Below are 26,599 nucleotides of genomic sequence, written 5' to 3' on the forward strand. Positions count from 1 at the left end.
CGGTCAAAGCCATTTCAATAAAAAGCCGATTGGACTAGTAAAAATCATAAAAAACCTGGAGGATCAACTAGAGTTCACCAAATTTTTATTTTTTTAACAAAATATTCAATTTTATTTATAATTTATAATACTAAAATAAATAAAAAATGATTAAAACATTGAATCGGGGTTAAACAAGTTAAACCGCAACTCTTTCAATTCGCTTCTTGGTCCAGATTTAAAAAGATTGCTAATTGTGAGTGGGGCATACTTACTGTCGTTTTGATTGAATGGGGCAAAGTAAAACTTATGTCCACTTTCATGGGGATTTAGTGTAATTAATCCTTTTTCTTTATCATTTATATTTGCGTTTACTGTTTTCCTTGGTTACTGTATTGTTCAAAAGAAGAAATGGAGGATGAGGTGTAGACGTGTGATTCTTACAAATAGGCTGCAAAGTAAGTTACCAAATTCTCCCGTGAAAGTTTCGCTAAATAAGAGAGTGGGAATGTTCACGCACTGTCATACGTGTGGTTGGTTTAGGGGCACATAGACATTTTGTGATCTCAAGGTGGAAGGAGACTGAATCACCGGCCGAGGCTGGTGGTTACCATCAAGCCTTTAAGGTTTGGTAGGGTGGGAGTTCAAACCTTACCTCTCATCAATTGTCATATTAAAATGTGAATTTGTTTTAAAAAATTCAGGCGGGTGTGCAATGTATTCGTTTGATTCGGTGATGGTTCAGTCCCTTCTGGGTTACTCCTGGATCTCCTTAGGTCTATCCCATCCCGTAATGTAGAATAAATTAGATATACTACAATTATCGTCTTCGAAAAAAAAAGGTGGTAGGAGACTGTGTGCACCACTACTCTTTATTCTACAAAAAAAAAAGATTTGAAGAAATTACAGCACAGAGAAGACATAAAACCGGATACTTTATGAAGAAAAAATAAGAGTAAATGTTATGGATTAATCTTCTATACATTGACAATTGTGTATATACTTTCATCATAAAATGCATGATACATAAGTTGAATTTAAATTTGAAATCCAAATTTTACAAATATATCGTGCATCTGATCGTGATAGTATATACACTGTCAGTATATATAAGATTTATGACACATATGATGATATTTATATTATTATTGTTGAATTTATGACATATATATAATAACTGCAAAAATAGTGCCCACGAAAAATTAATTCAAGAAAGATTAATCCAAACAATAAAAGCAACTCAGCTGGAGAGCTAATTCTAAAATTTTATGTTGTAAGATTATACAATACAGATTCCTTAATATGCTAATATTCCTATTATACTGTTATCAACGATTTGAAATTGGCATTTTAAAATTGCATCATTTTATTCCGCATGTAGTAAAAAGTAAAAACTGAAAGAATAGTGTCCTATTACGCATGGTACCATTGCTCAGGAGAGTATCATCAATTCCTCTAAAATTGATGTTCTCATCATCACTCACGCCAAATTCTTTCTCCAAATTCGTTATGGATTCTTCCTCAAACCCGTCCAATTGCTTCGGTGGATCGCATATACTAATGGCCTTGGCCCAACAACTCCGGACGTACAAACCACCTTTAACACCAGATGATGATGACAACCCCAAGAATGAAATTGAGGAGCAAAAACTTCAAGAAAGTGCTGGAAAAGTTGTTTCCCAAGTGGGTTTTCCAGAATCAGCTACTCCAGTTGCTCATCAACCTGAAAGATTTAGACCCAAACGAGCTGCTGTTTTGATCTGTCTTTTTGAAGGGGATGCTGGAGAGTTTCGTGTGATCCTTACTAAAAGGTCTTCAAGGCTTTCTACTCATTCTGGTTAGTAGGATTTCTAGTTTCTTGATAAGTTCATTGAATATGGTAGAGGGTTTACTAGTTTCTTGATCGTGTATTTGGACTAATTGGAATTGTTCTGTATTTTAAAATTAGCATCATGGGTTATGATCTTTCCATGAAGCTGGTGTCTTTTGAAAATTGTCATCTTTTAACAGTCATAACGCATGTATTCCGCAATTCTGAGGTTTTGATTAAGATGGGATTCAGCTTGTTATCCATTCATTTCACTTTTAAGTATTTGTCAAAATTTTTTATTAGGTTCAATTTCGATTTACACTCTTTTTGGCATAGAATGTGGATGCTAAAGAAGATAATATCTTTCGTAGCATAAGGCTGTTGCGCCACAAGTGACGTTAAATGATGAAATTCTTATGCTATTATCCAAGTCTCAGTGGGTATATGTTAATGGTGGGACAAATTTTGGATGACTAACAGTGGTTGAGCTATTAAATTTTGCTTTTAGCTTAGTCTCTTCATGCGTAATTGTTACTGGTTGTGGCAACCTGATAATGGCTTTGTTTAAAAGAAATTAGAGTTATTAAAAAGATATTTTCTCAAAGGGAATTTATTCATTGCTAAATCTCAAAATGATTAGTTGAAGTTACTGTTACACCAGTATTCGGAAGTAATGTGGCTCTTAAGTCTTGCATATACATAGATAAAGTACATCCCCATATATAGAGCTATGCCGCACAAACACTCCATCTTCTGCCTCATTTTCCGTTTTGAATCTTACAGTAAACTTTAGCACTTTGAAAGATAACATAACAGGTGGAATTAACATGACATGAAATTTGGTTTGGTTCCCTAAATTTCTTAGGAATCCTCCTTAACACAGAATAAGAACAATTTTTCTTGCTGGTAACGAATCACTCAAACGCCTACAGCAAAAAACAGAAACTAAATTTAGATTAACAAATCATAGATCAGTTCTATACTAAAATCTTGGCACATTCAAGGTTCTTCTAATCGTCTTCAAAGCTTCATATTATCATTCACATTCAACTCCTGTTGTTACCATTAGTTTGGATTGTTAATGGCTGCTGTTTTGCTCATTTAGCTTGACTTGATTAGATTTTTGTACTTCTTATTCTTTTTCTCATGTTGACATATGAGTAGCAATGTGAAGCCGCATACGTTGCAATGCCAAAAAACATATTTGATAGACTAACTATTTTGCACGCCAATGAGACTTGCAAGGAAAAACTCTTGTAAATCAGTATTTGACTTGGTGGTTACTTAAGTGGACATGTTTTTGTCCATTTCCCATTACAATATGCATTTGGATTTGAATATTTAGCCTTTCTGATGCAGGCGAAGTTGCCTTGCCTGGAGGTAAAGCTGAGGAGGCAGATGCCAACGATGCTGAAACTGCAACAAGGGAAGCAAAAGAGGAGATAGGATTGGATCCTTCACTTGTTAATGTTGTGACATGTCTTGAGCCATTCTTATCTAAGGTCTGTATTGTTAATCTTAGTTGTTAGTGCTGCTTGATCAGAACCCATTGTGTAAACTTGCAGTTGGTTTATGGAACATTAATGTGTCTAAAAGCTTTTCAAATTGAGAACATCTAGGATAGTTATATAGTTTAGAAAATCTCAAATCTTCAAAACTGTCAATTCGTGGGGTGGCTTCGTAAATGGGCTGTCAGTAGAATGTGTAGATATCTTGTTTACTTTTAATGATATTTATGTGTGCTTGTTACATTTGGAACTCATTATCTCCTTATTCTAGGACCATATGAATGATTCTGACTTAATGTTTATAACTTAGGAAATGCATTTGTTAAGGTTTGGAACAGGAGTAAATATGTTACTTCATGTGGTTTTAAGATCTCTCATAACCATTGTTTCTCTGAATCTTATGAGTCTCTCGAAAGGTCTTAGATATCTGTAGACCTAGAACAACATTGCAAGAAAGTTATCTTTTCCTATGTGAAGGCAAAGCTAGTTATTCTACTTTTCAGAAATTCATGCCCTATCTTCTGGTAATTTGCTTGGTGTAATTTACCAAAATGATTCTTCTGATGCTTTTCATGATAGGCTTCATTTGGCTCCTCAACTCAAATTCATCAGCTTATATGCTGTCAAAGTTTTTGATGTTAACTGATTTTCTGTTTTGTTTTCAAACTTTTTATGGCTGCCCATCCTGATTTCATTATGTTCGCTTCCCAAAAAAGTCCAAAAAGTTGATAGGTGATTGGAAGAGTAGAAGTGCAATTAGAGGAAAATGGTGAAACAGTAGATCCCTTTGGTGAATGTAATTCAAGATTTTGATTTTGTGGCAAAAATCAAGATGTTTAGCCACATGAGCTCTCTATTTGGTCATTTCTCATAGCTCTTACTTGGTCATTGTCTCTGCTTACCTTGTCCTCCTGCCTGCTATTTTCTCTCTTTTTAAAACTTGTTGTATAATTCATTACTCTAGGCATTTGCTCTTTTTTTGTGTGAAATTTCTTTATTTTTACAAAATACATATACCTAAAGAAGCAGAGTTAATAGAGTTTGGAGACTAATGATTTGGGGATGTGTCCTAAACTTTTTTCTTTCCTCAATTTTATTTTCTCTTACAAGTAATATTACTTTTTAGCTATACCACTGCTTCAGGTCAGTTTCTCTAATTCCCATTCAGTTCTTGCCCAAAATTTGGCAGAATAAGAATGAACTAGAGCTCTGATGTCTTGAACGGTACCTTCCAAAGAGCTAGATATGATAAGAGAAGCAAAACTTTTGATTGAATCAGAATGATGCTGATGTCTTTGGATAATCATCTCTTCAATCACCTTCTTTATCCTAAACCACTAGACTGCCATTTATAAGGGAAGGAAAAAAAACATTGAAAGAGAATGACCTGAGGCATATTAATTCACATTCATGCAAACAAAAGAATGAAGGCATTTTTTGGGATTCAACATCATACGAAACAACAAAGAAGTGAAAAAAAAAAGAATACAAAGAGATCCTTCATTACAACTTATAAGGAAGTCTGGCCATCCATTTATCCAGCACCGAAGTTTACCATCAGGGAATATATTGGATGAACTGCCACTATTCCCTTGATTTTCTGCTTACCTTGTGAATGAGGATCAATAGCATAACCTATGATGTCTAACATGTTGACATCTATGTAATAATTGACCTCATAATTTATGATTTGCAGGTATATATAGAACTTTAACATTCTAAACAAAGAATTTTAAGTATGCGGTGAATGTTGCTGTATTCTCCTGCTAGCTTGTAAACTATTCCTCCATGTTGGTATTATTCGTTTTTGACTCATTTCTTCTCTCTTTCCTGTTTGGGGGAATATTTACTGGATCTCAAATTAAAGGTTGCTCAGAAAACTTTGATTCTGCTGTCAAGAAAAGATAAGAACAAAGAGAATGATAATATAATTTCAAGAGTGGTAACCTTGATTATCACTTTCTGGTGATTTTATTCATTCAAAAAGTTTTAATTTGCATTGCGCTTGTATCAGATCAAAAGTTATGTGATGATATTCACCTCCTTTCAAAAAAAGAAAAAAAGAAAAAAAAACTCATAATCCTAAGAATCTATCACACTACTCAAAATTTTTGGGTGTATTTCTTCAAGTTACAGATGCTTGACCTATTCTCTTCCTTATGCGCAGCACCTACTTAGAGTAATTCCTGTTATTGGCATACTCTCTGATAGAAGGGCATTCACTCCCACACCCAATGCTGCTGAAGTTGAAGCAGTTTTTGATGCTCCACTGGAAATGTTTCTCAAGGTCTTCTACTGCATTGCTTATAATTGGTTTGGATCTCTTAATTGGTTTTGTGTATGGACATACGCATGAACACATCTGCATGACCTGATATACATATGTTCAGGTGTTTGTGTACATATGTTCTGCACGCGTTTGTTTAAGATTATATGTTCACATGCTATGTGTATATTTGTTCCTTTGCTTCTATGAAACTAATTCCTAAATATCTTCCTTAGGATGAAAATAGAACATCGGAAGAAAGAGAATGGATGGGAGACAAGTATCTGATTCATTTTTTTGACTATGAAATGGATGGTAAGAACTATCTGGTATGGGGTCTTACTGCTGGCATTTTAATAAGGGCAGCATCAGTGGTATATCAAAGGCCGCCTACTTTCTTGGAGCAAAATCCGAAATTCAAGGTCCCTAGGGTTGTGGATAGAGATACTACAATGCGTTAAATTGGGCTGAAAATTACTTCCTGTGATTCACCTGATCATATGTGGAACAAACCGAATTGGACCATGCTGATTTATGATTTTTTTACAGAGGAGGTGATGTATTTGAGGGAGAGACTAGAAATGAAATGTACAAGAGCCAGACTTTTTAACCTTTGCATCGTAGCTTAAATTAACTTGTAGTTCTTAAACCTGTTGTATACTGCTTAAATTGAAACTATGAGTTGTAATAGATGCATCACCGACTGGATACTTTATTATTTCAGGAACTAATCTAGAAAAGTTTCTTGTTTCATCTTTTTCTTGCTTGTACGAACTAAAGATGAATGTATTCTTACCATTTGCAATGTAACCTTGAAGGAATTTCCCATGTAGTTTTTTAATTTTTGTGATGTCAATTTCATTTGGTTAGCTAACAGGATACTCTCCTTCGACATTGTGTTGGTTACTTCTTGCATAGGCTGAAGAATCATTCGAGGTTCTCCATTGTTGCCCCCTGCCCTTTTTAGCTCAACAGTTTAACAAGGATGTCTTGCCAAAAACAGGGATTCATCATTTTCTTGTTCTCCAGTATCTTCTTCTCTCTTTGGTTTCCTTGGAGAGATCAATACAGTAACTGATTCTGACACCCAAGAAAGATTTGATATCCTATATGGTAATCATCATGTTTTCAATCTTTTGCTTGATATTTTTTCTTGAGTATTCAACAAACTAAGGAATTTCGTATTTTCTGAAATCGATAATGTCTGCAATGTATATGCATATCACTATATTCGATCTTGAATTTTTTGTGAAAACATGTGCCAATGGTACATTCGATGCTAAACCTTTATTTAGAACCTCTTTTCTTTTCTTCCCTTTAGACGCTAGAACAAAAATTATTTTCATTCTCTCCATTTGACACTTAGCTGGCCTCTCAGACCTCTTAACTGTGCATAACAGCTCGCCATAGAAGTATTTCGTGCCCTCTAATATATGTAAAATTGAATTGTAAAATATTAGTACTAGTTTTTTTTTTTTTTTTTTTTAGCTCTGACCATTCTTTTTTTTGGTCAAACTAGCTCTGACCATTCGATCACACACAATGTATCAAAATAAACCAGCACTAACTAAAGTTTCAAGATTTGAATATGATGCATATGAATACAACCTAATGTAGTGCTTAAACTAGTTTTGGTCATTTATGTTATTTAGGGTCTCACATAACAATTTTTACATCAAAACCAAACGAGGGTATCATATAACAATTGTGTAATTAGTCATTATTGGAATTGTGTAATTCGAAGAAAATTGATTTGGTGTTTTGTAACATAATTACTAACATGTCTTTAACGGTAAATTTACTAACAAAAAATTTATTATGTGTGGATTATGTGATGTATTCAAAGTAAAAAATTGGTTAAAAATATAGGCTGGAATCAAATTTTACATATTTAATTTTGTAAATAATGTAAAGTTACTATTTTAAAATTGACGAGCGAAAAAATTTATTTAATGAAATATGAGAATCGTTTTAAACGATAACAAGGGTGAAAGAGGAAAAAGAATTTTTGTTAGATAGGAACCAGAAATCTGATCCTTTGAATTTCTTTTTCGTTGAATTTCAATTTGCCCCGCTACCTACCAACTCACCAAAGTGGTCGGGAAATTAGACCAACATCGAGATTCAAGAATACAAATTCACAGTACATCATACTCGTTTCTCATGGACCGCAACAAGTTTGAAGGATCCCAGAAACTTAACAACTTAGCTGAACAGCTCCGTTTATACAAACCTCCAACTAATTATAGTACCAACAACAAAATCACAAATCCTATTGAAGATGATAAAATTAGTAATGCCAGCCAACATGAAAATGTCAAATCCAATAATAGAGCTGCAGTCCTGATCTGCCTGTTTGAAGGGATTGATGGAGATGTCCGTGTTATCCTCACCAAAAGATCTTCAACGCTGTCCTCCCATTCAGGTGAAAAAAAGGCCCTTAAGCGATCTATATAGCATAAGTATTATACATGATTTACATATTCGTCCTGGGTGTCCATTTGTTTGTTCCCTTGGGTTTGCAGGGGAAGTAGCATTGCCAGGTGGAAAAGTTGAGGAGGGCGATGCTAATGACATTGAGACAGCATTGAGGGAGGCTAAGGAGGAAATAGGATTGGACCCTTCACTTGTAAATGTTGTTACTGTTCTTGAATCCTTCACTACTAAGGTAATGATCGAAAGATTTGTGAACAATTTTCAAGTCTCCTTTTGTGTAGGTAAAAGAGTAGATCAGTTTGTATGGTAGAGTCCAACTGAAAAGAATAGCTGTATATTTGCCCAACTGTAGGAAATTGACTTGATTTTTTTCCCTTTTGGTTTCTATTTTGGTATAGCTCAATAAATCTGGGAAATATCAAATGTGTAGGGATTTATCAACTGTGATAATCAGTTTGTATGGTAGAGTCCTTTGATTTTTCTTCTGCTGCCTTGCGTGGTTGCTGATGCTTGAAGTTGCTAGCGCAAAAGAAGATGGCTTTATGCTGATTTTTGAGTATGAATCTTTAGCTTTTTGTTAGAGATTCCATTCCTGAAGTTTTTCGGTGTGGCTATGAGATATTTATGGCTTAGGTTATTGATTTCCTTTATAATCTGATTCCAAGAAAATACGAGAAGTTATCTAAAGCAAGATTTGCTTAACTTTCCTGCAATTGGGTGTTGGGATCTTCTGAAATTTAAGGTTTTGATGAAGTATTTTAAAACCATATCTGACAGCAAACTGAAAGTTTCTGGAGGCTATAGCAAATATAGATGACTAAAGTAAATGTTGTTTGTTTCAAAAAAAATTTTTTTTAAAGAAAAGTAATTGTAGTTTCTAAGTGTTGCCCATCTCTCAAATACTGAAATGTCCCTTAAAGAGCTTGTCAAGGTTTTGGCTATTGAATGTTGTTTCAAGTCTCTCTGATTCTCTTTCTTTGTTTTCGTTCCTACAGCGGGGGATATCAGTCGTTCCTGTTATTGGTATTATGCAGGACAGATACGCATTTAAACCAGATGCAAATACTGCAGAAGTGGAAGAAATATTTGATGCACCCCTAGAGATGTTTCTCAAGGTTCTTTTTTCTTGTCTGTCTGCTTTTTCACCTTAAACTCAGTTCTAATTGCTCTTACCACACCTTATTTGCATAACCGTGCTTTCAGGACGAAAACAGAAGAGAAGTGGAGCTAGAATGGATGGGAGAAAAATATGCACTCCATTTCTTTGATCACAACTCAGAGAACAAGAAGTTTGTTATATGGGCTTTAACTGCTGGCATTTTGATAAGAGCTGCATCAATTGTATATCAACGGTTGCCAGCCTTTCAGGAGCGGAGGCCAAGTTTCTGGAATAGAAGTGGCTTGTGATAATGTTAGTCTGTTAAATTGAGTCTCATTCTTTATCATTCTCCTATTGTGGCAGTCTTTCTTACAGAACCCCCTGAGATTAGAACAAGCAGAATACACTTACTAACATGCCATTGCTCAATAGTTTTTGGCTGAATCAGCAGTGGCCTAAATCGATTCCCATGGCTTCGTTTACAAGTAAGATTTGTAAAAATATGGATCTCGTATAAGCTTATATTCCATAAACTTACATTCATCAAATTAAGCAAGCATCAATTTTCGTCAATAAACATTTTTAGTGTATCCAATTGACAGGTTATCGAAACCTGTGCAATAATAAAAATAAACCTAATTGCCAATTAAAGTAACCAGAACCCGATTGCAAGTACTGGAGCAGGGACTCTAGGTGTGCAATGAATTACTTGATTCACTCTATTTTCGAAAAGTTTGCTTGATCCGATATACCCGAATAGGATGGCTTGTTCACAAATAATTATTAATTTGTAAACAGGGCAAGTAGGATCGTATCCTCGGGGATTAGGGATATTTGTCTCTTTCGAAATCCAAAGTAATACGGGGGTGTTTTTGTATAAACAATGACAATCAAAGAAATTCAAATAAAAATAAATAGCTAACTAGAAATTAAATGACAATTCACTAAAATTAGAGTAACAATAATTAAAGGTCTAGCCAAAAAATAACCTCAACAATGGTTCACCTAATTGATCATCGAGGCAAATGCAATTCCAATTATTTACTAATAAATAGGTTATAACCATCAAACAAGCGATGACAGTCAACCCCTCCTTACTGTGTCGGTGATTAAGGTACGCTCGTTAATCACTACTCTAATTGAGAAATAATCCTAGGTACGCCCGTAAGATTTAATTCCTTAATTGCCTTACATATTAGAGAGACCATATTCTAACCAAATAACGCACTATCAGGGTTATTTCAGATTAACCCGCGTATCCCCCTGACACAAATCTAATCATACCAGTTGTCACTATTTCAGGGCAATTAAACAATTACGGATTCAACGCTCCAATTGACAATAGATTATCAAATTAACTAATTATCCGGATCCAAGACAATCGATTAATTGGACACCCATAAGCACTGTAATCAAAGAATATGCGAATACCAATAAATAAAAGAAAAAGATAAAATTAAATCGATCTCACAATTTTTAGGCGAACCAAAGCCTCTGTTGTTCCTGGACTAGACAAAGGGGATTTAGTTCATCTCGGATACGAAAAACCCACACAAAATTGAAGCAACAGTCGCGGCCATCAATTGGGTAAATTCAATTCGTTGGAATACTGATGAAAGAGCAAAGTTACAGGAAGTGATTAAATGTCTTCACTTCGTCTGGACATACGAAGAAAGAAAAAGCTACTAAAGGACAAAACAGAAAAGTCAAAGGCTCAGCCTCCGTAGTGCTTGTTCTCTGCTATCTAATATCTAGTTCCTAATCTAATTTCCCTACTTCTATCTAATGCCTAGCTACCGTGCGGCGTCCCCAACGGTCAGGAAGACTTCAGCCTTTCGTTCTTTTTTTCCAATACTGTCTTCCGTAAATTACCAAAAAAGTCACGTCTTGATATTCCAAAAATACTGCTGGACGCCTGCTACTTGAACTTCTTCCTGATGATTGCCAAATTGGCACTTGTTATGATATTTTTGTTCTACTCCCTGTAATAAATGCAAATTTTCAAAAGTGAGTAGAATCTAACAATTAATCCACATCAGATCAGGTAATAGGAGAAATTAATAATAAAATAAATGATAAAATTGTAACCAATCAATTCATCTCACATCTAAACCATGCTTGTCCTTAAGCATGAGAACAGCAAACAAACACCAATACTTGACAATGGCTATTGCTCTATCTACTATACTGCCAAGACACCGAGAAAAACATAGATCAAGCATCAGTGATCAAGATCCAAGAAACGTCACCCCAGTTAGCTTCTCAACCACAAACTCCTTCAAATCTAAACTAACTAATCGAAGAAAAAGAAATGGCGAACAACATTTATCAGCAAATGGTCCAAATATTAACCAAAATCTCAACATTAAATCCATAAATCGGCAAGCTGACTTCTATCACATACTAACACAACCTTCACTTTTCTATTATTTTTTTATAGCACAAAAGACTTAGTCTCTAGCCATTGGAGTCTTTTGACGTGAACTCCAATATTTTTCAGATGAAGGAGCTCGATTACTCAACTCCTATCGCTATACGACCACGAACTAATAGAAATTATTATTTTTTGAGGCGAGAATCGACACTTTTGGTGAAAACCCCCAGTTACTCAGTAGTAACAACTAGCGGAGTACAGTCAACTTTATTTCACAGTCAGATAATACAATAACTCAAAATAACACAGCAAAAGAAAATAAAAATAGCAGCCGCTAGCCTCATTTCTTCAAATATGGAGAACTAAAGTTAATACTGGACCAATTCACATGAAAATGCCAACAATCATTTCCTATGCCTAGAAAAGTTAACAAAAAAATCAAAAGAGTCAAGCAATCACCGATATTCACCAAAGAGATGTTGTTGGACTCAACCACATTAACTAGATATACTTTTATTATTAAAATTTGGCAATAGTAGAATTAAAGTCAACAACCCAATATCAAATCTTGGTATTCACATGAGAGCTAAGCACTAAAAAGAAAGAAAGAGAATGAACGAAAGATAAACAAATAACTAACTAAAAATAAAGAAAAAACATCAAAAAACTAAAAACAAGAAAAACTAGCACCACAACTGATCCCCTCACATCTAAACGATACATTGCCCTCAATGTAGCAAATAAATATCAAAAGTAGGAGAAAGGGCAACAAAACTTCCATGAAGTCGGGTCAAAGTGGTGGGTGAAAACCAAATTGAGGTGCAAGACCCGCATGATGCATAAATGCTGCCAAATTCTGCGCCATGCTAACCACGTTGGCGTCAATGTTGATCACCCGAGCCTCCAGAGTCTGAACTTGTGACCGGAGTTGGTGCCATTCAGCAGCTCCTGGGGATGGAAGAGGCGGAGAGAGAGAGATGGGAGGAGAGAGAGAGAGAAAGAGGAATGGAGACGGTGATTGCTGGTCGGCGTCGCACGATGGCGATGAAGGGAGGGGATGGCGGCTTTCCCGTGAGGCAAGAACTCTTCTGACAAAGAGCTCTTTATCCGACTCGACGCGAGCGTGTCAAAAAGAAAAGAACCCTTCTGACGAAGAGCTCTCCATACGACTCGATGCGGGCGCGTCAAGTTAGAGAGATACCTACGAATAATCAAAAACGAAAAATTGAAGCAAAAAATCAGTCAAACTCAAGGAAAACATATTTAAACTATCAAACAAAATCGAATAAATAACTAAAAGAAATTGAGTTGCCTCCCAATGAGCGCCTTTCTTTAACATTTTTGGCTAGACATTGTCATGTTTGTTCAGGGAGGATAAAATCTTGTGCTCGTTTCAATGCTTCATCCTCTATATAGTCCTGATAACCCTCGTAAATAGAGTAATCCTTGAGCACACGAGCTATGGTCATCCATGGACTAGTAAATGGCGCCAAACAAGTCAACGGTAATTTGAATTCTCCATTCACTCCTCCCTCACGTGCATTTATTGGTCCAAGATATCTTGCCATCGCCACTCTTAATTTATTCCTGTCATGAAATTCAAAATTTTCAGGTATAATAAAGTCAATCTCACTAACAGAAATTGAAGAATAAGAGTCAGGAGAATATTGATTAAGAAATGGATGAGATGTCACCGCATTTAGAGATTGTTCACTGGATTCATTCATTTGAACGAGTTGATACTGGGGTCTCATTTCTTGCACTTCAACTTCCTTTTAACTGCATCTTTAGATCCGTTTCTTGAAACTCTTGCAGTTCCATGTCATTTGTTCGGATAATTGCACTCTCGTCTTCTTCAAGGTTGATGTTGGTCTGTGAGGGCAATTCTTCACACATGTGAGAAGCTAATTGCGTCACCCTGAATATCAATAGATGCACTTGATCTGCCAGGTTACGAATGCTCGTTTGTGTCTCCTGATGAAATCGATATGTATTAATAGCTAGTAATTCAATCATTTCTTTAAGAGACATACCTGACATGGATGATTGTTGTTGAGACTCTTACTGTTGAAAATCCATTGGTTCGGTCGCACAATTAAAATTGAAATTATCTTACCATCCTTGATCATACCTATTTGAGTAAGAGTCATATCATGTTTGAAATCGAGGTGAAAAATCTCCAAAAGTATCAATTGGAGCACTTAGATTATCTTAAAATGCGGGGCATATGTCGGTTGAATAACTTGAGGCAAAATAAGTTTCACAATTTGTAACAGCCAATTGATCATTAGGAAGAACACGAGTCTCATAACCCCATTCAAGAATAAAGTCCAGTCTATCATCAAAATACGGAATGTTAGCAATCATAAATTATATAAAAAAAAAAGAGAAAAATAAATAAAAACTGAAAACAAGATGAACTCAAAAAGAAACAAATTAATTTGGCACCAGTCACCGGCAGCGGCGTAAAAAATTGACAGGTTGTCTAAACCTGTGCAATAATAAAAATAAACCTAATTGCCAATTAAAATAACCAGAACCCGATTGCAAGTACTGGAGCAGGGACTCTAGGTGTGCAATGGATTACTTGATTCACCCTGTTCCCGAAGAGTTTGCTTGATCTGATATACCCGAATATGATGATTTTTTCACAAATAATTATTAATTTGTAAACAGGGCAAGTAGGGTCGTATTTTCGGGGATTGGGGATATTTGTCTCTTTCGAAATCCAAAGTAACACGGAGGGTATTTTTGTATAAACGATGACAATCAAAGAAATTCAAATAAAAATAAATAGCTAACTAGAAATTAAATGACAATTCACTAAAATTAGAGTAACAATAATTAAAGGTTTAGCCAAGAAATAACCTCAGCAATGGTTCACCTAATTGATCATCGAGGCAAATGTAATTCCAATTATTTACTAATAAATAGGTTATAACCATCAAACAAGCGATGACAGTTAATCCCTCCTTACTGTGTCGGTGATTAAGGTATACCCGTTAATCACTGCTCTAATTGAGAAATAATCCTAAGTACGCCTGTAAGATTTAATTCCCCAATTGCTTTATGTATTAGAGAGACCCTATTCTAACCAAATAACGCACTATCAGGGTTATTTCAAATTAGTTCGCGTATCCCCCTGACACAAAACTAATCATACCAGTTGTCACTATTTCAGGACAATTAAACAATTACGGATTCAACGCTCCAATTGACAATAGATTACCAAATTAACTAATTATCCGGATCCAAGACAATCGATTAATTGGACACCCATAAGCACTGTAATCAAAGAATATGCGAATATCAATAAATAAAAGAAAAAGATAAAATTAAATCGATCTCACAATTTTTAGGTGAACTAAAACCTCCGTTATTCTTGGACTAGACAAAGGGGATTTAGTTCATCCCGGATGCGAAAAACTCACACAAAATTGAAGCAACAGTCGCGGCCATCAATTGGGTAAATTCAATTCGTTGGAATACTGATGAAAGAGCAAAGCTACAGGAAGTGATTAAATGTCTTCACTTCGTCTGGACATACGAAGAAAGAAAAAGCTACTAAAGGACAAAACAGAAAAGGCTCAGCCTCCGTAGTACTTGTTCTCTGCTATCTAATATCTAGTTCCTACTCTAATTTCCCTACTTCTATCTAATGCCTAGCTACCGTGCGGCGTCCCCAGCGGTCAGGAAGACTTCAGCCTTTCGTTCTTTTTTTCCAATGCTATCTTCCGCAAATTATAAAAAAGGGTCGCGTTTTGATATTTCAAAAATGCCGCTGGACGCCTCTACTTAAACTTCTTCCTGATGACCGTCAAATTGGCACTTATTATGGTATTTTCGTTTTACTCCCTGTAATAAATGCAAATTTTTAAAAGTGAGTAGAATCTAACAATTAATCTACATCAGGTCAGGTAATAGGGAAAATTAATAATAACATAAATGATAAAATTGCAACCTATCACCAATTGGTAGCTTTTGTCGTCTTGTAAGTTCTATAGTCTTTGATTCTATGCAACAGATATAATCCATGAAGCTTGACGTCTGTATCATAACTTGAAAGACATTCATCTCCATTCAAACTTACATAGTTATTGTCAATGCTAATTTCTATAATCATGAGTTATACTCTTGACAGTAATCCATGCTTAATATTCAGAAGAAAACAACAGGTCTAACTGCAACTTGTGATCAAGGGTAAAGAGGCCTAAGATTCTCCATACATTCATAAAACTCTTGTTGTTACAGTAAAGGATTTCAGGTCTAGGATCTCAAGAGTTTTCCAAAGGGGCCTTATGTTGTGATTGAATGTTTCTTGGGTTGGAAAAGGTGACCAGGGTGCCTCCCACTACATATAGTCTTCTGAAATGGTTTGTAGCATGCAGCAGGCTACTTGTGGTGCAAACCCACTGGATAGCTTCTGAAGAAAGCTCGACATTGTCTTCTATTGCTTTGTTGTTTAAGATAATCATACTTGTATGGGTGGTAGACGTCTAGGCACAGAATGTTCCTGAAGTCCCGGAGTACTCAACTCTACGTCTCATACACAAGCATGGTACCTTGCTCTGACTCATCAGCAAATGAATGATGCATACTGGGAAGGATGCAAGACAAAGGCAGCTACAATAATTATTCCAGTTTTTAGATCTACTGGTTTCCTTTTAAAGTAATCTTCAATACAATGACAGACCAGTTCCATCAGTTCTCCATTAGGAGCTATGCTTTTTATGATGGCCTAGATCAGTCCCTGAACTTGATACGGGGATGGATAGTTGTTCAGTTTGGGCCTTCATTGCAGGGAAAACTAATTATTGTCCGTGAATGTGTGAAGAGATAAAGAGGATCTAGATGTTACAGTACAAGCTGGTGTTTTTTCTGCTTTCCAACGCTAAAGCATGTCACAGGCGATAATGGGGAGTTTGTAGTGCTATCTGGGGATGGCATTAGGACGACGAAACTTGTTATGGTACTACGTGCTAGTATTATGTCATTGGGCAAATCAATAGCTTTTGTTCTAGCAAGGAAATGGGGCAGGATTACCACCTCAATCGTGACTGTAAAATAGCTTATCCAATGCCCAAAAAGGTTGTCTTGCTTTCTTCAACTTAACAGCTACATGCATTCTAAGAAAATCAGCAGAAGGATTACCTCAATCTGAAGTTGAAGATGAAGCAGTCTAATAGCCTGTTACCATTGAAAAGAAAATGATGTACAATTCTGGCTGTTCAATTCTGTCTCCAATCACAACATTAATCTGCTCAATAAATGTGTTCGTTTGTACAGTCGACACTTCAATATTGCCACACCAGGTTCCTAATGAATGAAAGTTGATCCCTCCAAAGCCTGCTCCTGACAAAGTAACAAAAGACTCGATCACCAATTCCAAAGACAGATAAAGCAAGGTTGTGATTTATGGCATCAAATGTCACTTTTTCAGTGCCGAAAGTTTCCTTACAATCTGTGCTCACTTATCTCCTGTATATAGAGTGTTGCAAATTCTAAGCATTTCATCTATGGCTAGCCCGGGGAACGTAATGCTACTACGAGTTTCAATAATTTCATGGCTAGCAGGTGGTATAATCAAGACTTCATAAACTAATAAACTCCATATGGTTTACTGATTTGAATGTTAGAAGACTTCTGCTGAATATTATTTATTGAACAGCTTATCTGTATAATGAAGAACTAGTACTGTTACACAATAATAATGTTGCGGAGCAGGAGGCTCTTTCAACTACGACATTGTAAGTACAATGTGGTGAACCACAAACTACAGCTTGCCCAGATCCTTCAGTGTATATCAACTCGGATGGCCCTCATTTTACCGAAACGGCCAATAGATGGATTGCCTTGACTTTATTGAAAGGGCCATACCTTTTTTTTTGCGCTTAGTGGTATTTCAATCTTTCGGTCAGACTAATTCCCTAAGGCTATATAGAATCTTGTCCTAAGGATATACAGTGAAGTAGCACACGAGGATCAATCACGGGACCTGCCGGTAAAGATTAGGCTACGGAACCAATCCGACTAGCTATGGAGATATTGAAAGGGCCATAAACTACACCAAAGATTGATGTCTGCTGCATATCAGATGTTGCGAGCTTGTATGTAGCTAGCGGTTAGGATAAAACACAGTGGACATTTGATCTATTGGCAACAAATTAGGAAAATGCTTGTTGTTGTCCATGTAGAAAAGTGGAACCTTCCAACTCATATGTATCGAATTACCTATCCGTATTCTTGAAGAAATTCAATGTCAAGCATATATGCTAAGCAATACTATTGTGTAGTGTCTTGTACTACTATTGAGTAGACCTTCCCCTAATATAGGTTAGAGTAAGAGTAGAAGTAGATTTTACGATTGACCAAAGAAAAAAAGATAAATGGAAGGTAAAGTTGATGGGAAATATTTCCTCATTTACAATAAAGAATTAACACGTGTCCACTAATTACTTCAAAAACAAAAAATGTATATTCACTGGCATCATCCGTTATTTACCATCTAAATTACAAACATAAACAATAGGATAACGTTTTAAAAACCTACAATTGCGATGCTAATATCTTAACTCGACTCTTATACAAAGCACAGCATTATTTGTTTTCTTTAGAAATAAGGAAGGTGGTATAGAAGTCTTAACTTTGTCATATGGCAGCAAAATAAATGGTCCTAAATGTATGCTTTTTGCCTCAATGTGCAAGTGGTAACTTTGCCCTTATTTTAGACCGTATATAGTATATTATAGTATACAATGTTTTCTTGAAGTGGCGAATATTTTGGTTTTAATATGTCATTTAGATCTACATAATAGGAAACAATTGGGAAGACTCAAAAAAAAAAAAAAAAAGAGAAAAAGAATCCAAGAGGCCATTTTGATACAAGTGGAAGTATGATGGCCAATTGAGAATCGATCATAAATGCGGTGGTTTTGTCGTATAATTGAGATTGGTTTAGGGGGCTAATGTAAAATTAGAAGCTTATGAGGGAGGAATTGCACAACTAGTCCATACCAGTGTGTAACTTGAAATATTTATCAGTTTAATGCAAAATGATGTGTTAAAAACATAACATTGATCTCAATACTATTTTTTAGCTAAACCTCTTTTGGCCTCAAAACATCATTACCACGTCACATGCTCATAAATTGAATGGCAATCACGGTTAAGGATGAAATCATAATATTTCAAATAGAGTTATATGTCCATTATATTTTTTTTGAAAATTCAATTCCAATTTTCAAAAAATAAAACACACATAAGATGCGTTTCTTGTTTGGATAAAGAGTTCCATATTTACCCTTTTGTCCTTAAGATATTTTAACATATCTCATCTCAAGTAGTGTTGGCATAAAAAAAAAGTAGTGTTGGCATAACCTATTCATGCAAAAAGTGATGTAAAATAAAATATAGGACCAAACTGCAAGGTTCAACTCCGTTAGAGAGTGGAATATATCATCTGAAATGTGGGGGACAAAAACCTATAAATTGCAAACGTAAGGACCATTCGGGCAATTCTCTAAAAAAGATGTTATACCGCCACTTTATACCGAAAATACCCCAGCCTCCTGCGTATAAAAGCCGTACCACTTCAAATAATTCAAACCGCCTCACACACACACACTAGCACTCTCTGACTCCTCCTCGTCGTCGTCGGAAGCTCTCAACCTTCTTTGAATTCAGGTCTCCCTCTCTCACGCGCACACGCACAACACACTCACATATGAATGTATGTGGATTTTGTTGTAATATCTGCTGTTAGGATAATCACTGGATTAAGTTTCTTTCTAGTTTCATCTCAAAGCCAGGTTTATGTCGTAATTTTGTAGAATTATGTTAAAAATCTCGTAATTTGACTTTAATTATCGTCATTTATCACACGAGCTCGAGCTTTCGCTCCTCAAATTCATCACTTTATCGTCAGTTTGATTTAACATTGCTGCGTATCTATAAATTCTACGTTTTTTGTACATCGAGCAATTTAATAGGAAATGCAGTTATACAACTATCCGGTTGTTATTATTTGTTTTCTGAGATGTGTTAACTTGAATAATTGGAAATATAGTTGTTTTGCGGATAATAATTTTGTGTATCTGTTTGTTTTATTGTTTTTTCCCCCTAATTTTAAGAACTTTTAACTGAGCCGCTTTATACCTGTTTTGTGATTAATGATACTTAAACAATCTGATTAGGTTTTTAAAGTATTAGTAATCACTTTTGAAACTTTTTTATAGAGTTTGGTTTGATTAAAAAAGCATTTTCTTGACGTCAGCATCGTGGAAGTTAGGCTTAAATGTAGCAATACTCAATTCTAACCTTGTTTTGGCAGTAAGAAAGCAGTTATTCAGCCTTAGTTCCCTTAGTGTTGACCAGCTATTGAAAAGTGGGAGGCATGGCAAAACTTCTAGGCACTAAAACAAAACAAAAAACAGTTTCTGTATTTCTTTCAACAATGGCGTCCTAAGCTCCATGTCCCGTGTGTTGTTTTGTCTAATATAAAGGAGGAATGGTGTGTAGAGGTTTAAAATGAGTATTTCTTATGCCTTATGGCATCGTGATTGATTCGACGAAGATCGCATGTAGTCAGGACAATAATTCTGATACCATGTCTATTATTATGATTGCCATAGAAGTGCTTTCTCTTGGCTTTGGCAAGAGATTCACAGCCTATGGGAGCTAGAAATGGGAAGAATAACATTTCCAAACTTGATAATATGTTTGCAAGTTTTTACTAAATTCTCTGTGTGATGTGTCTTTTGGATTCGAAGTACTATTCTAGCCAGATGTTTTGAGTCTAGATATCCCTCATTAGATATCTACTGGAGAAATTATCATTTCCTTAACATTGACAGAAGATTACAACAAAGAATCCTGCAGCTGATTGTCTGTAGTTGGGATTCCTGCAGATATCATAGTGATAACTTATATCACAAATAGTGATTGGGAAAGGCTATGAAAGATTTTCATGATGTACAATGTTGCTTCTTGTGATGGTAGAATTTTAAGTTCTCTGACTCACAGATGCAAGTAGTTTGTGTTGTAGCTCATTTCTCTGGAGGTTTGTTTCTGCAGAATGGATGAATCATTTATAGTCATGATAAAATATTCTTTATTTATCAGCATTTGGTGGACTATGAATTTGCCTCTATACTTTTTGTCTGTAAACATGTATCAGCAGGATGGCTAATTCTTACGAATTCACAATACATACTCTTTTTAATGCTTGCAGAATTGAATTGAAAGATAAATCTGTTCTTAAATATGGTGGAATCCCAGAAGGAAGATTCTTCATCTGTCAACTCAAAACAGAAAAAGTCATTGCTAGGTATCCTCTTCAAAATCTGTTTCTGAAGAGTTTTCAGCTCATTTTTTATCTCTATTTTATTATTATTATTATTTTTCATGAATTATTGTTTTTCTAGTTAAAGATAGAGGCCATGAAGACCAGACTTCATTGATGGGTTGCCAAACTTTTGCAGTGCAGCTTTCTTCTCAAAGCATTTGGTTTGAAAGCTGTAGAAAGCCATTTTCAATAGAATAATTTGTGCAAAATAGATATAAAGTATCAAAATTAAGTGAGATAGTTGAAATAACTAAAAGATAAGTTGATAGCAAACTTTGGGCTGGACTAATTACCAGACCACCAGTAGCTAGCTTCTTAAGGATGAAAATTATTCCTCTTCTTGTTTGTTTAGTATCTCTTGTTGGACCAAAATAATCTGTGGTTTAATCTTATTTGTTCCATATAAGAAAGTAATTTTGTTACTTCTTGTCAGATTTGGACTTTGGGAAGGATGACTTTCTGACTTCCTGGAAGTCAACGTCTATAACTGAAGATGATTCTATGAATTTGGATTTTGGGCCTGTTTCAAAAGGCAAGAAGAATGCATTCAACTTTGGCAAAATGTAAGATCGCACAAATACTTGTATTTCTCTATGTGACTTTTGTTTAGAACATTGGCCATAGAGTACAGTTTTGCTGTTGGAAAGACCTGATGGTTTTCTGCAAGGGTTTCCGGACTCCCACTAAATAGAACTACTGCTGCATTTTGCAATAAATTGATTTGACATTGCTAATACTCCAGGGATGTGGATTTCAATCTTGATGTCGATTTTGGAAAACTCCCATCCTTCAACTTAGACATTCCAGACATTGATATTTCTTCACCGGTTAAAAAGGATGGCAAATCCAAGGGAAGATCCAATGAGGAGTCTGCAAGTGGAAATACTCAAGGAAAAGCAGATCGCTCTGAATTTACGTTTGATTTTGGCGAGTAAGTATGCATACATTTCCAGGGTTTGTCTCTTTTATTTATTCACTTTCCTGCATTTTTCTATTTATGATTCATGCTGCACCGCAAATCTTTACATTCATCCTTAATTTGGGTAACTGTTCAGCACATTATGTGTCCAGTCATCACTTTCAATGCTTGCTTTCAGATTGGATGGTTTCAATTTCAAGCCAAGCTCAAAGAAAGATGATCCAAAAGTCAATAAAGGTGAAAATGAGGAAGATTCTTTGAACAGAAGAGATTCTCAGAAATCTGGGGACTGCCTGGCTGAAGATCTCGATGCACATGCAGATAGAAAATTCAGCAATCTGCCGGCATCAGGGGATTTGATTACTTCGAACCTTGACTCTGAAGTTGGTAGTGGTGCCAGTCCTGATACGTTGAATGAGAATTTCCTTTCTGAGTCTGGAACCCATGATGATGGTTTTCCAAACTCCAAGGCTGCAATAGATGAAGTTGCATCTCCTGAAGAAATGGCCACACTTAAGAAGACAACATCCACCAGTGAGAAAGCATCAAACTGCCAACTAGACAAGTCAGCTTCTCCAATTACTGATCAAACCATACAGCACAAAGCAGTTGATACAGTACTCAGAAGTGAGTCAGGTCAAGATACTCTCTTGAAAACACAAGAGGAAGTTAGTCCCAGGGATGCAAGCGTAAGTAATCAGGTTGGGGAACAAAGTCTACAGCATTTTATAGCAGATTCGGGTTCTAAAGTCTTGTTTCTAATTAATCATTTCTGCAGCATATTGCTAGCTTTGAGAAAGACAATGGGGAGAGCGAAGTTTGTACTAATAATCATGCTCATATTGCCAATAAAGAGGGAGCTGAGCCTGCTCTGGGTGGAACTTATGTCGAACCAATTTTATCAACTGATGCCTCAAAAGACTCTATTACTCATAGTCAAATGAATGTGAAGAACAAGGACAGCTTGGAGCGTTCTACAAGTTCATTAGAGAGGTTAGGATTTTGCAACCTTTGCATGTCCTGTGTGCAAAAGTGACACAAGAAACCACAGATTCTACAATATCTGGTGGTAAATGATTCTGTTAATTAAGGCAGAGCATCACTGAGTGTACAATTACCTTTTCTTAACATTGGTGGTGCTAACCTATGTAGATATTCACTTGTTTTGTCAATTAAGGACAGAATTTTATTGGCCAATGTTAATCTTAGCTGGTCCAATGGTTTCTTTATGTGGTGCAGTAGAGCTACAAATAATAATATGATGCCAGAGAAAGAAAGGGAGGCGGTTATTAGGTCAAAATATTTTAAGCAACGAGACAATGCTGATTCTCGGTTTGAGAATGCTTCACATCAGACAAAGCTTTCGTCAGTGCATGGGAGATTAATTGGCACCGGAGAACCATGTCCTCCGGATGAAAGGTCAGCGATGTTTTCTGAACATTATGATTGAAAATGGTTCTGAAATTTACACTTTTCATCTGATAATTTTTAGCAGGAATTGCAACTCCATAGAGTCTAAAATTGATAACATGGTGGCTGGTGTTTCCCCATCAAGTTCTGAAGTACTGACCAGGAAGGAACATTCTCATATAGGAAGTCAGGAGAACTCTAAATGTCTTAACACAAATAGGTGATGCTTTTCTACTTAGACCCCCACAAATGACTTGAGTTTTATGCCTTTATTTGAAACATTCATTTGGTGGAATTCAAGACTACTCGACCAGGATGTGAATAAACGAATACCTTCATCCAGAGGAGGTGAAAAGAATGTTAAAACTCTAGATTCATTCAGGTGAGGCATCTGTTTCTATGGTTAGAAATATATTCTGTTGGCTTTTCAAATTTTTTTCTCAGAGAAATGAGAATTTTGTAATCTTCAAATCTGAGCATCCTTGCACATTCTTTTCCTGTCACATAGATGCCTGTCTATTTGATGATAAATACTGCCCTCTGTAGATTCTTAAGAATTTCTTGAGTTTCTTGGTTTTCACATCTGAAAAATCACAGCTGTTGAACTGTGAGTATTCACTTCTAACTCTTACGTGCGATTTATGATATAGCTTGTGTATTATGCTGCCTTTCTTTCACAAAATCAATTGAAATAATGCGTGGAACCGCAATCAATCATGGCAAATATTGTATACCACTGTTTAAGTATATTGGCCTGATGCCTGCAGCTTACGTGTTAAACCTTCGAGTGGAATGACAAAGAAACCAGAATCACAAAATTCTGCAAACCCAGCAAGTTTGGCCGTGAATTTGGAAACTAGTCAGATTAGGAAAGACGCAGCTGCGGAAGGAGATAAAGTCTCTTCTTCTAAAGCTATTAAGCAGATGCCTGCTCTTTCTACCCTGACAATTAAATCCACATCTCAGAGTCCTGCAAAAGCAGCAAGTTTGCCCATGAATGTGGAAGCTAGTCATTCTACGAAAGGCATAGCCACTGAAGGAGACAAAGTCTCCTCTTCTAATGCTATAAAGCTGATGGCTACTAGTTCTGGCCTCACAATTTTAAGGTAGTATTTTCCTGTGATATTTTACAAAGTTCTTTATGAATGTACTTAGTATTCATTAATGTGGTATTGACATAGAACTTCTGGAGCAAACCTGGGTTCATCGAAGTCTGCAGCCCAGAAAGGAATTGCAGTTTCAGGAGATATGCGGCAAAATAGATTTTTAGCTGGAAGCACACCATCCAAGACTCCCAAAGTTGTTGAAATGAAGAACCAAGCACCAGCCATCCCCTCTCTTAAGCGAAAAATAGCTGAGGTTTGTCTTTCCATATTTTTCCTTTTGATGTTGAGGTTTCTTCAAATCAGTAAAACTGCTATGGCATTACAATAAATTACTTTGCAGCAAGCTAATTTACCTTGGGCAATCATTGCTCATGTCATTGTTTATTTACAGGCTTCTAGTGCAGATGTGATCTTAAATCCATCAAAGCGTCTCTCAGCATCACCTAGCAATGAGTTTGTCTTTATTAATGGCTATATACTTGAGTTTGTTTTCCTGATTTATCCTTGTCACCATGCATGATTTTCAATGAAATCTGCAGAAATTCGGCAGAAATAGGAAAGCTTGTTGATGGAGAGGTGATATGTTAAACTAATAAATTTGCATTTATAAGGTGGTGTTGTAAACATACAGCCTCATGCAGACATGATAGATTTAACACGTAGTGTTACTTGGTTTACATTTCAACAGGTACGTGGAAATGGGAATGTTTCGGATGGGAAGAGCATGACTGTGTACAAAAATCCACAAACTTCCAGAGTAGATGTGCCTGGGGACATGAGTGGACTAGATGCTACCTTCTCTGTAGAAAGTGACATCAACATTGAAAAGGCGGATGCTTGTGCTAAAGGGCTTGAAGATGTAAGTACAAGTTTAATTCCTTTAAGCTGCTTTTATTATGATGAAATATGCATATGTAAGGTTGACCTTGTTGGGTACTTATTTTCTTCCGGCCTTTTAAACTGATTTAGTTGCGGCAACTTTGTAAACTTAAGGTTTTGCTCTTTCACTTGTAACATTACTCACTCCTTCTTCATTATAATATACTAGTATCACAAGATATTCTTTCCCCCCTAGCTTATGATATTAATTGGTCTTTGATCCTGGAAATTTTCATTAAGATTGTAGCCTATTGTGAGACAAGTTAGCTAAAATATAGGGTGCAAACACAATTTTTTTTCCTGAATAATGCAACAGTATCTTTTAATTAAAGCTTCTGGTGAAATCTTCTTTTCCATCATAGGTTCTAGTTACCTTATAGTTGATTTCTGGTCATGAAATTGTTGGGTGACTGTCTGGGTAGTTAATGAAGGTTTATTCCTGTTTCTGCTGCCCCTTTTGCTTTCTGATGATATCATCATAAGCTTGTCAAGCTTTAAATAGTTTTCTGTCAGCTGTCTTCTAAACGAATGAAATTTCTTATGCACCTATAATGGTCCTATCTTTTCTCCATTGAGACCTGGACTGTTAGAAGTTGGATGTGACTGGAAATGTTTCTAATGCAGATCTGCAACATGCTAAGAAAGAAACATGAGGAGGCAAAGGAAATTTTAGTCCGAGCAATTGTGACCAACAACAACCTTCTTATGCTAAACCATCCTATCTATGAACAGAAAATATCCTTTCATCTCTGCTGTTTTAGCTACTGACTTTGTGTTGACTTGCAATTCAAAAATATAATTGTACAAATACCTTAACTGTTGAAAACATCAGAATGGTTCAGAAATTTGCAATGCAGCTGAAAATAAGGGATGTTCACACTCCAACATAATCAGCTAAAGCAGGAATTGTCATCTCTAGGTATTATCTTCTCTCTTATCTTTCTGCCTCACAGACACATGGATGCCCATCGAATGAGCTGGTCATACTCAACCAGGAGTTAAGAGGCACATGTATCTGCATAGTTCACTATCTCGAGAGATTGGATTCTTCAGTAGTTTGTTTTTTAGCTGCCCTGTTAATTTTGTTGGTTTCCCAGGGTCAGCAATAACTGCTGTCCAATGTCATGTCCATAATTTGCAAACAAGTCTGTCATTGTGCTCCCCAAATTCTGGGAAATTGAATGAATTCAATATGTTGAATGCCAAAAATGTGAAGCATGGAGTTTTGCCGCTGATCTCTGCATATTGCCATGGTTAAGGTTGTACATCCTTTTTGCAGTATTATCTGGTTGAATAATGCCCACAAGGAGAGTGATGTAAATTTTGTGATGCCTACAACTGAAATGGATTAGATAACAGCATGATTCCCTTCACTTGATTACTTATGTTGCAGTTGGTGCAGCTATGCAGTTGATTACATTTTTTTTCCCCCTCATTTTCAATTTTTCTGGGTTGTTTATTTCCAATTAG

The 26,599-nt window shown here is 35.9% G+C and overlaps 3 protein-coding genes across 3 annotated transcripts; all 3 read left to right on the forward strand.

Annotated features, from left to right (window-relative positions):
* The first annotated feature begins 1,347 nt into the window (after positions 1 to 1,347).
* Positions 1,348 to 6,391, forward strand: LOC113731028 (nudix hydrolase 15, mitochondrial-like). The gene is made up of 4 exons (XM_072079034.1): positions 1,348 to 1,816; positions 3,149 to 3,291; positions 5,465 to 5,584; positions 5,800 to 6,391. Exons 1-4 carry the CDS (start codon positions 1,399 to 1,401, stop codon positions 6,022 to 6,024), a joined length of 906 nt encoding a protein of 301 aa, XP_071935135.1. The 5' UTR covers positions 1,348 to 1,398; the 3' UTR covers positions 6,025 to 6,391.
* Positions 6,392 to 7,620: 1,229 nt separating this feature from the next.
* Positions 7,621 to 9,568, forward strand: LOC113728577 (nudix hydrolase 11-like). Its single transcript, XM_027252968.2, has 4 exons — positions 7,621 to 7,988; positions 8,089 to 8,231; positions 8,995 to 9,114; positions 9,203 to 9,568. Exons 1-4 carry the CDS (start codon positions 7,727 to 7,729, stop codon positions 9,404 to 9,406), a joined length of 729 nt encoding a protein of 242 aa, XP_027108769.2. The 5' UTR covers positions 7,621 to 7,726; the 3' UTR covers positions 9,407 to 9,568.
* A 9,517-nt stretch (positions 9,569 to 19,085) lies between these two features.
* On the forward strand, positions 19,086 to 26,361 carry LOC113731029 (uncharacterized protein At4g18490-like). Its single transcript, XM_072079035.1, has 15 exons — positions 19,086 to 19,155; positions 20,702 to 20,797; positions 21,249 to 21,378; positions 21,558 to 21,746; positions 21,913 to 22,435; positions 22,513 to 22,727; positions 22,974 to 23,153; positions 23,230 to 23,364; positions 23,446 to 23,526; positions 23,912 to 24,250; positions 24,326 to 24,503; positions 24,642 to 24,703; positions 24,790 to 24,826; positions 24,939 to 25,109; positions 25,754 to 26,361. Exons 2-15 carry the CDS (start codon positions 20,734 to 20,736, stop codon positions 25,895 to 25,897), a joined length of 2,448 nt encoding a protein of 815 aa, XP_071935136.1. The 5' UTR covers positions 19,086 to 19,155; positions 20,702 to 20,733; the 3' UTR covers positions 25,898 to 26,361.
* Positions 26,362 to 26,599: the final 238 nt, after the last annotated feature.

Source organism: Coffea arabica, chromosome 2e (assembly GCF_036785885.1).
Source record: "Coffea arabica cultivar ET-39 chromosome 2e, Coffea Arabica ET-39 HiFi, whole genome shotgun sequence".
NCBI lineage: Eukaryota > Viridiplantae > Streptophyta > Magnoliopsida > Gentianales > Rubiaceae > Coffea > Coffea arabica.

Bases quoted from the DNA above. Each gene is read 5' to 3' on its own strand.
- LOC113731028 (XM_072079034.1), top strand. From the start codon at position 1,399: ATGGTACCATTGCTCAGGAGAGTATCATCAATTCCTCTAAAATTGATG. The intron at 1,817-3,148 runs GTTAGTAGGATT...TTTCTGATGCAG, and splicing joins AAGGCTTTCTACTCATTCTG to GCGAAGTTGCCTTGCCTGGA. The intron at 5,585-5,799 runs GTCTTCTACTGC...TATCTTCCTTAG, and splicing joins CACTGGAAATGTTTCTCAAG to GATGAAAATAGAACATCGGA.
- LOC113728577 (XM_027252968.2), top strand. From the start codon at position 7,727: ATGGACCGCAACAAGTTTGAAGGATCCCAGAAACTTAACAACTTAGCT. The intron at 8,232-8,994 runs GTAATGATCGAA...TCGTTCCTACAG, and splicing joins TTGAATCCTTCACTACTAAG to CGGGGGATATCAGTCGTTCC. The intron at 9,115-9,202 runs GTTCTTTTTTCT...CCGTGCTTTCAG, and splicing joins CCCTAGAGATGTTTCTCAAG to GACGAAAACAGAAGAGAAGT.
- LOC113731029 (XM_072079035.1), top strand. From the start codon at position 20,734: ATGGTGGAATCCCAGAAGGAAGATTCTTCATCTGTCAACTCAAAACAG. The intron at 20,798-21,248 runs GTATCCTCTTCA...ACTTCTTGTCAG, and splicing joins ACAGAAAAAGTCATTGCTAG to ATTTGGACTTTGGGAAGGAT. The intron at 23,527-23,911 runs GTGAGGCATCTG...TGATGCCTGCAG, and splicing joins AAAACTCTAGATTCATTCAG to CTTACGTGTTAAACCTTCGA.